Source organism: Chiloscyllium punctatum, chromosome 3, assembly GCF_047496795.1.
Source record: "Chiloscyllium punctatum isolate Juve2018m chromosome 3, sChiPun1.3, whole genome shotgun sequence".
In the NCBI taxonomy this organism is placed as follows: Eukaryota; Metazoa; Chordata; class Chondrichthyes; order Orectolobiformes; family Hemiscylliidae; genus Chiloscyllium; species Chiloscyllium punctatum.
In genome coordinates this window covers 81144530-81157675 of record NC_092741.1, presented here as the reverse complement: position 1 = coordinate 81157675, position 13146 = coordinate 81144530, and the positions used below count along the sequence as shown (strand labels likewise).

General features: G+C 39.9%; 1 protein-coding gene across 1 annotated transcript in view; it reads right to left on the bottom strand.

Moving 5' to 3' along the window:
- Positions 1–13146, bottom strand: part of rfx6 (regulatory factor X, 6) — an 89359-nt gene that overhangs the window by 41791 nt on the left and 34422 nt on the right. Inside the window, exons 8-13 of the mRNA XM_072555793.1 lie at positions 12595–12672; positions 12067–12180; positions 7560–7609; positions 3830–3989; positions 3601–3745; positions 72–181 (exon numbers count right to left, since the gene is read on the bottom strand). Of these exons, the coding sequence (XP_072411894.1) occupies positions 72–181; positions 3601–3745; positions 3830–3989; positions 7560–7609; positions 12067–12180; positions 12595–12672 (657 nt within the window). The remainder of the gene's footprint in view (positions 1–71; positions 182–3600; positions 3746–3829; positions 3990–7559; positions 7610–12066; positions 12181–12594; positions 12673–13146) is intronic.

Below are 13146 nucleotides of genomic sequence, written 5' to 3'. Positions count from 1 at the left end.
AGACAAAAATATCCATAATTAAAAAGTTTTGTTTTTAAGTTTTACACAAATATTGCATTTCAAAAAGATACCTTGATGACTCTTTGCTCGACTATTATGTCCAACCATTCAATGAATGATTCCACTGTAGCATTTTTCTTCAACAGGTCTTTCAATTCTTGAAACACTGTAATAGAGTCATCTAGCATGTAAAAAAGGAAAATGTGAGATTGCTCTAACTATTTGAAAACTTAGACCATTCAATTTCAAATGGCAGTAGAAGATTAAAAGCTTAAGTTGACTTTTGATTAACTATAAGCTGACAAGTATTAAACACAAAGGGTTAAAATTTCCTCCCCAGGAGAAGGTGAAGGAGATGGCAAGAGGGAAGAGAAATGAGCAAGGGAGAAATATTTACTCCCTTCCCGCCACCCCATTAATTAAGTCCTGGTCAAGAAAGGTCTTTTGGACCTTTCCTTTAACTGGTTAACTAACAGTCAGTTATCGGCCTCAACTCACCACCAGCCTGATTTCCTGCAAAGACTGCTTTCCAGACTGGAAAAACACTGGAAAAACCCTTGACTTGCCAAGGGTTAGGCTTCCATTTGTCCCAATCTGGCTTCTGAAAGACACCCTTTGTACTTACCTCTGATTGACCTCTCCCAATGACACCCCACATCCCACAACAGGCAAAGAAAAACTACTTACCCTCTCACCAGTGGATCGCCTGAAGACTGAGCAGTAATCATTGGTCCTTCGAAGGCAGAAGTTGTCACCCACTGACTGGCTGACAGCTTCTCAAAAGGCAAAACCCCACTAGCAATAGGTCAAGAAGCTCACAGGCTGGCTCTTTCCAAACTGCTTGGACTTCCATTTAACAAGCTTTCAACCTCGGGTTTAATTTATTGGCCAGATGTTAATGAATTGGGCCTAGGTCATTGATACAACTTACAACTCAAAATGTATTCAAGGGGTAACGTTCTGGAAGAGTGAAATGATAACTATGTGGTAAGAGGAATGGGTCATCAGGAAGATTTAGAATTCGGGATTGACAGACGAGGATGAATTATAGTGGGTGATTTAGAATCAAATCATAAAGGTGAAGATAAAAATTTGATTAAGAGCGAAAACAGAAAGGAAAAGTCAAAACAACGTACTAAATTCTCTAACTACAATTTGTTACTGAAGGAATGAGAGAGAAGAGTTTAAAGTGTCCCTTTCTGGGATGAGCACATTGGTATGACTTTAACAATTGACTTCTCATGAAAATAAAATCCTCATTAAAAATTTCCAGACCTAATTTCCTGCAGTCAGTTTGATGTGGAAATTCAGTACTTAAAAATAACAGGTGACATACTGTTTCTATGATACAAAGGTTGTAAATTTACCTTCTAATTATGCAGCCAAAGCTAAATACTGTGGACACTCAGCTCCACCTTAGGCCAAACATTTGCTTGCTTCGCACCCCATGCATGACTTCAACATTCACTCTCTCTCTCACCAACACATAGTGAAAGCAGTCTGCTGGACTGCAATCACTTACCAGTTTGACAGCATCTCCCAAACTCACAGTCTCTACCTTCTAGAAGGACAAGTGCAGCAGATCCACATGAATACCACAACCTACAACTTTCTCTCTAAGTTATACATCATCCGGAGTTGGAATTCTGTTGCCATTCCTTCAATACCGCTGAGTCAGAATTTTGCATTTCCCTTACTAACAGTGCCATGGGTGTACCTGCACCTCATCAAAGCAGTTAAAGAAGGTAGCTCACCACCAACCTTCCAAACAAATGGGAATAAATGCAGGACTCACCATCAATAGCCAAATCCCACAAATGAACCTTTTTAAAAAAATGCTGGTAATCCAAATAAATCAGAAATACTGGAAATATTTGGCATTTTTCAAGATCTATCTTATCTATTATATAAATATATCAAGATCGGTAGAATTGAGCTCAAGGCTCATCTCTTAACCTCCTGCATATCCTTGCCAACTTGTGCATTAATAATGGAATGTGGAACCAACTTGCGAGATTTTGTCTAATATGTATAATGCCTCTAAGATATGGTGATACCAAATGTGATTACAGATGTTCCTTTGGAACACTTTTTACAATCTCCCATGTTACCAATTTTCTATCATTTTCCTCCAGAATCAAACTTTGTTTCAAAGCATTAATTAATCTACAAAAGCTGACTATGCTGATACAGAAACATGGAACTAGACATTACCTCTAATGACTTTTAAGAAGTGATTTTATTAGTCCTCAAGCAGCAAATTAAGTACTAGAGCAGAATGTAAAATAGAACAGCTCCATTTTCTGCTCTATTCTTTCAATCTGTGATTTCAATGCCTCTAGCTTATGCAGCATATTTGGTTGTAGTTATATTGATAAAATGCAATTTGTACATTGAACCCCCGGAATCAGCAGGATGTACCTAAATGATAGTACCCCCAACTACCATCAACCTCCACATTACCTCATCCCCCAATAACCCCTTTTAAGGTTCCTCAAAAAAAGTCTTCAGCTTGACTCTCCATGAGCTGCACACCCTAGCTAGTCACAAGATTTATGCTTTTCCATCATTACCACCTCTGAGAAAACTTGCTTCAGTTTTGATGTTGACAGCTGACTTCTGTGCCAGCTTGCTCTTTCTTTATATCATGAGGTGCATAAACTGTACCCCGAAATTGAACCTTTTGCATCTTCTTTCCGCCCAGATGATAGGAGCAATGAGGTCCATTCTGAATTCCTTACTCTCTGGAAATCACTACATATTTCATTCCCTATTGCCATCTGCCTTCATTTCACAAAAAAAAAACCTTGCCTTCAACAGTACCTTTGATCCCCATTGCAACCTTCTCCAATTTAGCTTTTTTCCCAAAGATTTTGGAATTCAATGTTTCTTTTCTTCTTTAAAATGAAGTATTTTGACCCATATCACTAAATATGAGGAATGATATAGAAACTCAGTTTTTTTAACCAGTATTAGATTTGTATACGTTATAAATAAAATGTGGAAAAGCTGACTCTTATAACTCAATCCGGTAAAACAGGAATCAAGCTAATACTTCACTATTCCTCTTCTTAAAGGTGCTTAAGTTCAGTGCCTGTTCTTCCCATCAGACCTGCTCAGCCCTTTATGCTTCAGCATAATGCTGGGAGATGAATAGGCATCAGTAGACTGTGTACTGTCATTGCTGAGGCAGTGGAGCTAAGACTGAACACTTGGGAAAATATGATCCTGAGTCTAAATCTTACCAGGCTCTCATATGTTTCACTAATACATCACTATATATTACCCACTTGTGGGAGTACTTATCTATATAAAGGAGGGCTCCTTTGGGACAATGATCTCAGGGTTAGATCGATGCTACAATCATTGGGAGGTCTGTCCATTGAAAGACAGCAATATCAGAAGTGCAAACTGTGTTTATGAAATGAATAATTGTTTCAAAGCCTGTGTGAATAATTATCAATTGATTGTAGGTGATGCTTTCATATGTTTGTCTTAAATTATAGCTTCTGTAATGTGCATACTTATCTCTTTTGTTACATTATCTGTGACAGCCTGTAGGTATTAATTAAAATGGCATGACCAGTATCATGTACTTACAATCCGAATACAGTTCAAAGTCCTGTTCTGTTCCACCCGATACTGTGAGTAGGGCCTGTGAACTAATGCTGTTTAGATCCACCTTTTCAATGTCAGCCACCATGGAATTCACAACAGTCTGGTCAAATAAAGCAGGCCTGGCAATCTGAGCAGGACAATACATTAGACTGGCTTAACAATAAGTACAACATGGAAAACATTCAAATATTTGATTTTGCTCAACACATGCCTGTGCAAGATGTAAAAATGAAGTTTGCCGTTTTAGAGAAGAAACAAATCTCTGTGCAATGGGCAGTTTCTTTTCAGAAAGGCTATCTGGGAGATTTTCCAGTGATGACGACATCCAGTGCTCCCAATGCTTAGCAAAATTTCTGATATCTGCTAGCAAACTGAAAAATAAAAATAGATTGAATTAGATAATGTCCTAAACCCTTTGGAGAAAGTTTCTTTTGGATTTTACAAAATCAAACAATTTAGAGAACTGCCTGTTTCCCTTCGTCCCTTTGCTGTATTGAACACTAATTTAAAAAGTTAACTGATATTATTCAAAACAACAAACACTACATCTTCGTATAAAATCCTTTATGCTTGTTATGATTGTCTATGAAAGCAGGGTGAGATGTTGGCACAATCGTAATGTCACTTAGATAATAATCCAAAGACTCAAGCTGACAGGCTGGGTCCATAACTTCAGGTCCCAGTGGAGTAGCTGGCAAAATTTATTTTCTATCAATGTGGGCAGCACGGTGGCACAGTGGGTGGGTGGCACGATGGCACAGTGGTTAGCACTGCTGCCTCACAGCGCCAAAAACCTGAGTTCAATTCCTGCCTCAGGCGACTGACTGTGTGGAGTTTGCACATTCTCCCCGTGTCTGCGTGGGTTTCCTCCGGGTGCTCTGGTTTCCTCCCACAGTCCAAAGATGCGCAGGTCAGGTGAATTGGCCATGCTAAATTGCCTGTAGTGTTAGGTGAAGGGATAAATGTAGGGGTATGGCTGGGTTGCGCTTTGGTAGGTCAGTGTGGACTTGTTGGGCTGAAGGGCCTGTTTCCACACTGTAAGTAATCTAATCTAATCTAATAAATATGGAATTGGCAGCTACTTTTGATAACAGCAACCTTGGAGCTTTTTATTAAAAACTCTCTAATCTGGAATCCTTACCTAGTCTGCCTTACTAATAACTCTCGAACCATAACAATGAGGTTGACTCTTAGCTCTTTCTGAACTGGGCAAGCAAGCTATTTGGTTCAAGGGCATTAGAGTTGGGTACAAATGCTGGCCTTGCTAATGACTGCCACATCCCATGAAAGAATAAAAGGTGGGGGGGAGGGGCAAAAAAAGAACCAAGCAACCTAAATGAAGTAATCATTTTATCATGCTGTATATCAAAAAGAGCAGCACGCAGGAAACATTTGAGATGTTTTATCCACTTTCTTGCTGACGAATGACACCATGCAGTGCCAGCCATGATTTTAAATAGGTCGTGGTTTAACTCAGTTAAAAATCACACAACATCAGGTTATGGTCCAACAGGTTTATTTGAAAGTACAAGCTTTCGGAGCGCTGCTCTTTCATCAACTACCTGATGAAGTAGCAGCACTCTAAAAGCCTGTACTTCTAAACAAACCTGTTGGACTATAACCTGGTGTAGTGTGATTTTTAACTTTGTCCACCCCAGTTCAAGACTGACACCTCCACATCATGAATTAATGAGTAAGTATCTATTGTTATGCAAATAAGGTACAAATGCTAAATCAATTTACTTAAGTGTCTGTCCAAAACAGCACTAATAAGATTAACTCACCCTCGGTTCATTATCTACCTAAATCACAATTGACAAATTGCAGTCTAATCACACTTCGGGTAACAGCAGCTTGTCAACTTCACTGTGTTTGGGTCTGTAAAATGCAGAAGAGTGTGCCTCACTACATCACCACAATGGATGTGTGCACCTCCAAAGTGAAGTTTGTTTGTTAATTTGGTTTGTTTGGATAGAGTCAAACTCCAATGAATGTTTGTTTCCTTGATATCCTACTGTACAGAATTGAACTCCGTTTGACTATATGTACAAAGATTTTTTTATGAATAAAGTATATTTTTGAAATAAAGAAAAACAAATCTGTTTGTTAATGATGGGTTAATGACAGCAAGAACTGTTGAGTGAGAAATACCACCATCCAGGCCAAAAGTCTAGCTCCTCTATTTTACAAATTTATGTGCATGACTTGTGAAACCGGGAAGTGGCTATGTTTCTTTGAAGTATCAGTTTTGACCCTGGTGATGAGAAATGTAATTTGTTTTAACCAAGAAACATTTCAGAGAGTTGTATTTCAGGAAACTCATGCAACCAGACTTGTGTTCTGCAGCCTTTACCATCTGGTAAGTTAGAGCTATTCTCATTTATGACTATATGATAGAAGCACAAAAAACATGAGAGGAAAATGGAATGAGCAAGATACCAAGGTTAAACTACATGTGAGGGGAATAAGGTAAACTAAGAGAGTACCTTTCCCCAGAGTTTAAAATCTACATTACTTCTGAGCATTATATCAGAACCTGACAATAATTAAAAAGTAACAGACAGTGCTGTGTCCCATTGCAACTTGATTTTCAATATATTCTTAAATATAAGTGAACATACAAAAATCCATTATACTTCAAGAAATAGTATCTATCATTAAGTAGTTTACTGCATACACATACATTTGCAGAAAGTACTTATTGGTATTCGGTCTACCTGTGGCGCATTTGTGTGTGATTCTTGTGCATTCCCAAAGGGCTGAGCATGTTAGATTTGATTTATTATTGCCACATGTACCTAGGTACAGTGAAAAGTTTTATTTGTATGTAATACAGGCAGATCATACCATACAAAGTTCATTAGTTCAAAAGATATAGGAGCAGAATTAGGCCATTTGGCCCATAGTCTGCTCCGCCATTCCATCACAGCTCATGCTCTCCTCACTCCCATGCTCCTGCCATCTCTCCATATCCCTTCAACCCAATACCAATTAAAAATCTATCCACCTCCTTCTTAAATTTATTCACTGTCCCAGCATCCACTGTACTTTGGGGTAGCAAATTCTACAGATTCACAATCCTTTTGAGAGTAGTAGTTTAAAGTGCATTAGGATAATAGAACAGAATGAAGAATACAACATTATGGCTGCAGAGAAGGTGTACAATGTAACAGGGTAGGAGAAATCCTTGATTATATTGGCTGCCTTCCTGAGGCAGTGAAAAACATACAGTAGCACCTCGACTTACAAACTTAATCTGTTCCAGGACCCGGTTAGCGAACCGAAAAGTTCGCAAACTGAATCAATTTTACCATTGTTCGGATATTTCCGGAGTATTTACTCTTTTTTGTCTCTTGGAGGTTGGTTATGCCACAAGAAAACGATCCAGAGAAACTTGTTCTTTTCTTTGTTGCAGAATTTTCCGAAAATGGGACATCACATTGTCATTTTAAATGTTCACCTTCGTTTGTACCTTGAATTTCGTACGTATGTTGAAGCAAAATTTTACGTACAATTCGGTTCGTAAACCGATTTGTTCGTGAATGTGGTCGTTCATATGTCAAGATGCTACTGTAGATGTATAATGTGTCTGCAAGACTTCAGAATTAACTCTGCATGTTTAGCGACTAGACAACAATGCTAGAACATTGAAGCAAAAAATTCTGGAACATCTAATCTTTTATCCTTTAAGAATTTAAGACCTTTAAGGTTTTTTAAAATATGTATTTGCATCAAACAGCGGTGCAATTAATGGTTTTCAGTTATTGTTGTAGTGAAGTTCACAAATGACATTATTAATGAAGAAATAAAACATTTTATTGATTTTCCGCAGACAGATAATAATAATATCCTTTGGAGTAGCTATTACAAAGTTAGATAATAATAATAATAATAATAAAATATCATTTCTACACATTTTCCCATCAAGAACATGCTCTTACCTTTCTGGCATCTCTTGCATTGTTGCTGGAATCAACACATCTGTCAGAACCTTGGGAGAAATATGAAGGAATATGACATTTTCATTTCACTCGAAATTGGTGAATTTAAAAGATGGTCTGTAAATCTGGAATAAATGTCTTCCAATTCTATGAGTGCAAAGTCAACAAGTGATCAGTTCAAAATTACAAATTTTTGTATCTAGATTCTGAGTGCTATCTTTCTATTTCACACCAAATGTGTGATGGGTCAGTCCTCCTTGATATGTTGGTTTAATTATTAATGCACGATTGTGTGCCTTTTTATTTTATTTTTAAATTGAGTAGTCAACCATTTGTTACATTTTAAGGAACTCCTCAATTTAACTTTTGTCTTTTTTGTTAAGTAGAAAGGCATATTATACAATTGTTAAATAGTAAAATAATTGTATTTACTCAAGAAATGACTAGCTAACACCAATGAAATCAATAAGTATTTCTGTACTTTTGTTTTTGACATAATTATTAATAGTCATTTGGAAGTAGAAAAATTGAGTATTGCTAAAGCAAAGAAAGCCCTTTTGAAACTTGTCAATTTACACTCATCAGGGCAATTCACAAAAATGCCAATGTGAAGGAAAAACAACATTTACACTGTATGGGTGGTTAATTACTTGGCAAATGGGGCATGATTGGTTGAGGTAAAAACAATGACTGCAGATGCTGGAAACCAGATTCTGGATTAGTGGTGCTGGAAGAGCACAGCAGTTCAGGCAGCATCCAAGGAGCAGCGAAATCGACGTTTCGGGCAAAAGCCCTTCATCAGGAATAAAGGCAGTGAGCCTGAAGCGTGGAGAGATAAGCTAGAGGAGGGTGGGGGTGGGGAGAAAGTAGCATAGAGTACAATGGGTGAGTGGGGGAGGGGATGAAGATGATAGGTCAGGGAGGAGAGGGTGGAGTGGATAGGTGGAAAAGGAGATAGGCAGGTAGGACAAGTCCGGACAAGTCATGGGGACAGTTACTGAGCTGGAAGTTTAGAACTAGGGTGAGGTGGGGGAAGGGGAAGTGAGGAAACTGTTGAAGTCCACATTGATGCCCTGGGGTTGAAGTGTTCCGAGGCGGAAGATGAGGTGTTCTTCCTCCAGGCGTCTGGTGGTGAGGGAGCGGCGGTGAAGGAGGCCCAGGACCTCCATGTCCTTGGCAGAGTGGGAGGGGGAGTTGAAATGTTGGGCCACGGGGCGGTGTGGTTGATTGGTGCAGATGTCCTGGAGATGTTCCCTAAAGCTCTCTGCTAGGAGGTGTCCAGACTCCCCAGTGTAGAGGAGACCGCATCGGGAGCAACGGATACAATAAATGATATTAGTGGATGTGCAAGTAAAACTTTGATGGATGTGGAAGGCTCCTTTAGGGCCTTGGATAGAGGTGAGGGAGGAGGTGTGGGCACAGGTTTTACAATTCCTGCGGTGGCAGGGGAAAGTGCCAGGATGGGAGGGTGGGTTGTAGGGGGGCGTGGACCTGACCAGGCGGATGATTTGGTTTATGCGAAGGTTGGTGGGTGGAAGGTGAGCACCAAGGACGTTCTGTCCTTGTTACGGTTGGAGAGGTGGGGTCTGAGGGCGGAGGTGCGGGATGTAGACGAGATGCGTTGGAGGGCATCTTTAACCACGTGGGAAGGGAAATTGTGGTCTCTAAAGAAGGAGGCCATCTGGTGTGTTCTGTGGTGGAACTGGTCCTCCTGGGAGCAGATACGGCGGAGGCGGAGAAGTTGGGAATACAGGATGGCATTTTTGCAAGAGGTAGGGTGGGAAGAGATGTAATCCAGGTAGCTGTGGGAATCGGTGGGTTTGTAAAAAATGTCAGTGTCAAGTCGGTCGTCATTAATGGAGATGGAGAGGTCAAGGAAGGGGAGGGAGGTGTCAGAGATGGTCCAGGTAAATTTAAGGTCAAGGTGGAATGTGTTGGTGAAGTTGATGAATTGCTCAACCTCCTCAAGGGAGCACGAGGTGGCGCCAATGCAGTCATCAATGTAGCGGAGGAAGAGGTGGAGAGTGGTGCCGGTGTAATTACGGAAGATCAACTGTTCTACATAGCCAACAAAGAGACAGGCATAGCTGGGGCCCATACGTCTGCCCATGGCTATCACTTTGGTCTGGAGGAAGTGGGAGGATTCAAAGGAGAAATTGTTAAGGGTAAGGACCAGTTCGGCCAAACGAATGAGAGTGTTGGTGGAAGGGTACTGTTGGGGACATCTGGAGAGGACAAAACGGAGGGATTGAAGGCCCTGGTCATGGTGGACGGAGGCGTAGAGGGATTGGATATCCATGGTGAAGATGAGGCGTTGGGGGCCAGGGAAACGGAAGTCTTGGTGGAGCTGTAGGGCGTGTGTGGTGTCTTGAACGTATGTGGGGAGTTCCTGGACTAGGGGGGATAGGACAGTGTCGAGGTAGGTAGAGATGAGTTCAGTGGGGCAGGAGCATGCTGAGACAATGGGTCGGCCAGGGTGGTCAGGCTTGTGGATCTTGGGAAGGTGGTAGAACCAGGCAGTGCAGGGTTCCCGGACTATGAGGTAGGAAGCTGTGGGTGGGAGATCTCCTGAGGTGATGAGGTATGATTGGTTGAGGCATTGCCAAGGGTAATACACAAATAAATAATGACTGACTATTAAGTACCCAGGTTGTTTTTTTTATTAAGATGCTGAATCTGATTAGTCAGGCACTGTCCTCAGAAAAGAACCAGAGAATGGCCGTCGTCTACTTTATTAAGTTTCTGAACTGTAGATGATGCATTTGCTACATTTTCTATGTTAGAATCTGCAGCTGAACATAAGAATTTCTATACATTTCTTCATGGGCTCAATCCTGTGCTCAAATTCACCTTTCATAAGACCTTCCAATTAGCTCCCTTTACTTGACATCTCCATTGATAAAACAGCAAGGGCGTTTTCCACTGCTGACAAACACAAATCTATCTTCATTGATCTTCATAACAGGCAAGGTACTGTCAATACCTGACCAGCCAGTGTTGCAAAATTCATAATAAAGTATCCAGCATTAGTGATTCTACAATTGGACAACATTTGCTAAATAATCATGACTGCGCAAATAATTAGGCTGACAATTAATTTAGGACTGTCAACTGGGATTGCAGAGTAGCAGTTTTGTACATACTAGAAGCTACAGATCTTGATATACAAGGATGTGTTCTTTGCAGGGAGAAAACATGTGTACACTATACCCATCTGAACTCAACAACACGAACGGCATCCATTATCTGACTCATTTCTTACTGCATTGTCTGTACCAATTATAGCGAACTAACCTGGTTTAAAATTTAGACAAAACTTGGCAGGTAATTGTCAGTCACTGCTAACCATTCTCCAGAGCAATGCTTCTCTCAAACAGAGACAATTTGTCAACCCTAATTGGCACTCTCCTCCCATACAGTATAAATGGTGTTTTCCATTTACTTTTGTAATACTTATAATTCGGAGATGCCGGTGTTGGACTGGGGTGTACAAAGTTAAAAATCACACAACACCAGGTTATAGTTGGACTATAACCTGGTGTTGTGTGATTTTTAACGTTGTATTTCTTATGAATTACCCTGATGAGTACGAGATGAAAAGTTTTGATAAACATTTGCCTTGGTGATCAGTGATTTAAAATCAGATGTTCATAGATGATGGACTAAACACCATTATTAATCTGCTTCTATTTTTGTCAACTGTGATAAAATAAAGTTCACAGGTTACCAATCAGAAGTTCATCAGTTTTGTTTATGCAAGCGAGCTCGTAATGTCATTTTGCCAAATGTTCTGATATCTGGATCAATGGAGATTGGACAAAAGTTACGAGATGTACATCAGGACTCTATGGACATCCTCATGCAGAATGTTGAGTGAAAATTGCCCAGAAGGTTTAACTGATTTGGACTGTCTGGAACCCTCCAAAAATGTTTCCAACACTGAGCTTAGTATTAAATTCTTGGCCAAAAAGGCAGGAGTCCCCTGTGCATTCACCCTGGAAATGTTGATCCTTGTCAATACCCTGTCAATGATTCTGTAATTGACCAGCCTTACTGAACTGAGCATTATCACCTGTCAGTCTTCTCTTGCACGTATGGGCTTTGCTCCTGAATGACTGCAATGATTTTTCGAACCTTAAACTGGGATTGAAATCCCTGGCTGAAAGATCGCAGAAGAGAGTGTCGCAGAAATCTTCACTGGCAGCATCAATGAGCACAGCATCAATGCTGAACGGAAGATCAGGACCTTTGTTTCACTGGTAGATTGTTCTGGTTCACAGAGGTTTTTACGTTATAATTATACAGGTTAATTTAGACAGGTATTTGTATCATCACATGACACTGCAATTTGCACTCAGGTTGGGGGCTGCACTCAAATGGAAATTCTATCCCCAGGATGGACAGACAGAGATCCAGATTCAACTTATGTCTTAATGGCATTTGTTGTGCCACATTTCATGCATGTTGCTCCTTTTATTTATTTCTGAGTTATTTATTTGGTACTCACTTTGTAGAGGATAGAATCACATACACAAAATATATCAATGATGACAGGATTCTCCAACAATGGAAGAAGATGGTCAGGCATTCCTTGCCAAAAATGTAATAAAAAGTTCTGAATCTGAAAACCAAGTCCAAAAACAATACATTTATTCACAACCAAAAACAGAAAGTGCTGAAAAATCTCAACAGGTGGGGCAACATCTGTGGAGAGAAAACAGAGTTAATGTTTCAGGTCCAGTGACCTTTCTTCAGAACGGACGGTAGCTAGAAAAAGGTTGGCAAATGTGGACACAATGGGGTAGCAGAGATGGAAGAGTAAATGATTGGTGGAGATAGAGTCCAAAGAGAGAGAAAAACAGTCGGACAGACAAAGGAATGGGTCAATGTCAGCTTGGGTGAATAAATAGCTGTTAATGAGGACTATGTATTTAATAAATAGACTATAATAAATAAATGTATTGCACCTTTTCGATTCAAGCTGTTTCAAGCATGTAAACCAAAGGCGGTCAACAAAATATTTCTGCAATCTTACCTCTTCAAAGTTTCCATTGATTGCATTATCCAGAATGCATTGGCAATGGGTTTTGTACATCATAATAAGTGTATCTACCTGTGTTAGAACAAAGTACAGTAAATTACATTAGGATATCAGTGAATCCTTGTTGTAACAATTTGCACTTATTCAATGCTTAAACTCTCTTCTAAAGGTCTGATGGGGCAAAGCACATCTTTAACAATCAGTGACTATGATCAGCCATTTGCAGAACTTTCTAGCAGTTCAGATGAGCTTCCAAGCAGCCCTACAAATTCAATGTTGTCAGAGGTACAAGTAGAGACGACTCATACCCTGGTCTATAGCGATGTCTCTTCAATGTCTGACATTTATCAAGTTCATGCAAAAATCATGGCTAACTCACGGCTTCTGTTAATCTTGGACTGAAGGATCAAAATTTATAATCCATCTGAGTGACTCTAAGAAGCAGTGAGGGTTAGTAAACATTACTGGGACTTGTTTACAAGTCACCAAATCAGATAGTGACATTATCCATCTTGCACTGCAGTAAATTATATAATTGTATGTAAT